At 69.1% G+C, this 1,011-nt stretch overlaps 1 protein-coding gene across 1 annotated transcript in view; it reads left to right on the top strand.

Annotated features, from left to right (window-relative positions):
- Positions 1-1,011, top strand: part of LOC115271299 (cAMP-dependent protein kinase regulatory subunit-like) — a 3,322-nt gene that overhangs the window by 1,927 nt on the left and 384 nt on the right. Inside the window, exon 4 of the mRNA XM_029912862.1 lies at positions 498-563. Coding sequence (XP_029768722.1) covers positions 498-563 — 66 coding nt within the window. The remainder of the gene's footprint in view (positions 1-497; positions 564-1,011) is intronic.

Here is a 1,011-nt window from a genome sequence, read left to right as displayed (position 1 = left end):
CGCGCACATACACACATACCCCCACACCCTGCGGGGACCGGCACACACCCCACGGGGACCAACACACACACACACACACACACTCACACCCCGCGGGGACCGGCACACACACATACACACACACTCGCACACACCGTGGGGGCCCACGCGGGTGCTTGCAGCCGGACGTGCAACACACACACACAAACACTGTGGGGTCCGGCACATACACGCATGCGCGCGCGCACACTGCAGGACCCATGTGGGTGCTTGCAGCCGGATGTGCGCTCTCTCCGGCGCTCTCCCCACCCCTGTCACCCCCCAGCGCAGGCGGGCTCCCCGGTACTTGCCCCCCAGTGTCTCCGCTCCCCGCCCCCAGACGGACACTCCCAGCCCACACCCAGGGCGCAGACCCCCAGTCCCTGGCTCCCCGTCCCAGTAGAGACGCCAAGTCTCCTGTCCCCACCCCGCACCGCACAGCCCCCCGGCCTCCCTCATGGCCTCTCTCCTCTCTGCAGCAACATCCGCCGGACAGCCACCTGCCGGGCGCACGGGGAGGTCGCCTGCATCACTGTCACCAAGGAGTGAGTCCGCCCCAGGGGGCGGGAGCCCCACGCTAGGGGGCACCGTGGGGCAGAGGGGACTTGACTTCAAGCCCTGCCCGATGGCGCCACGGCCATGGCATGCGGTGCCCAGGGCTGGCTGCGCCCCCCCTTCCTCCACAGGCCTGCCAGGCAGAGTAACTGGAGCCAGAGTAGGGGAGCCAGGACTCCTGGGTTCTCTCCCAGCTCTGGGAGGGGAGTGGGGGCTGGTGGGTGAGAGCAGGCGGGGCAGGGAGCCAGGACTCCTGGGTTCTCTCCCCAGCTCTGGGAGGGGAGTGGGGGCTGGTGGGTTAGAGTAGGCGGGGCTGGGAGCCAGGACTCCTGGGTTCTCTCGCCTGCTCTGGGAGGGGAGTGGGGACTGGTGGGTTAGAGCAGGCGGGGCAGGGAGCCAGGACTCCTGGGTTCTCTCCCCAGCTCTGGGAGGGGAGTG

This window comes from Terrapene carolina, unplaced genomic scaffold (assembly GCF_002925995.2).
Source record: "Terrapene carolina triunguis isolate 2854851 unplaced genomic scaffold, T_m_triunguis-2.0 Scaffold297, whole genome shotgun sequence".
NCBI classification, from domain to species: Eukaryota; Metazoa; Chordata; order Testudines; family Emydidae; genus Terrapene; species Terrapene triunguis.
This window is presented reverse-complemented; position numbering and strand designations above follow the sequence as displayed.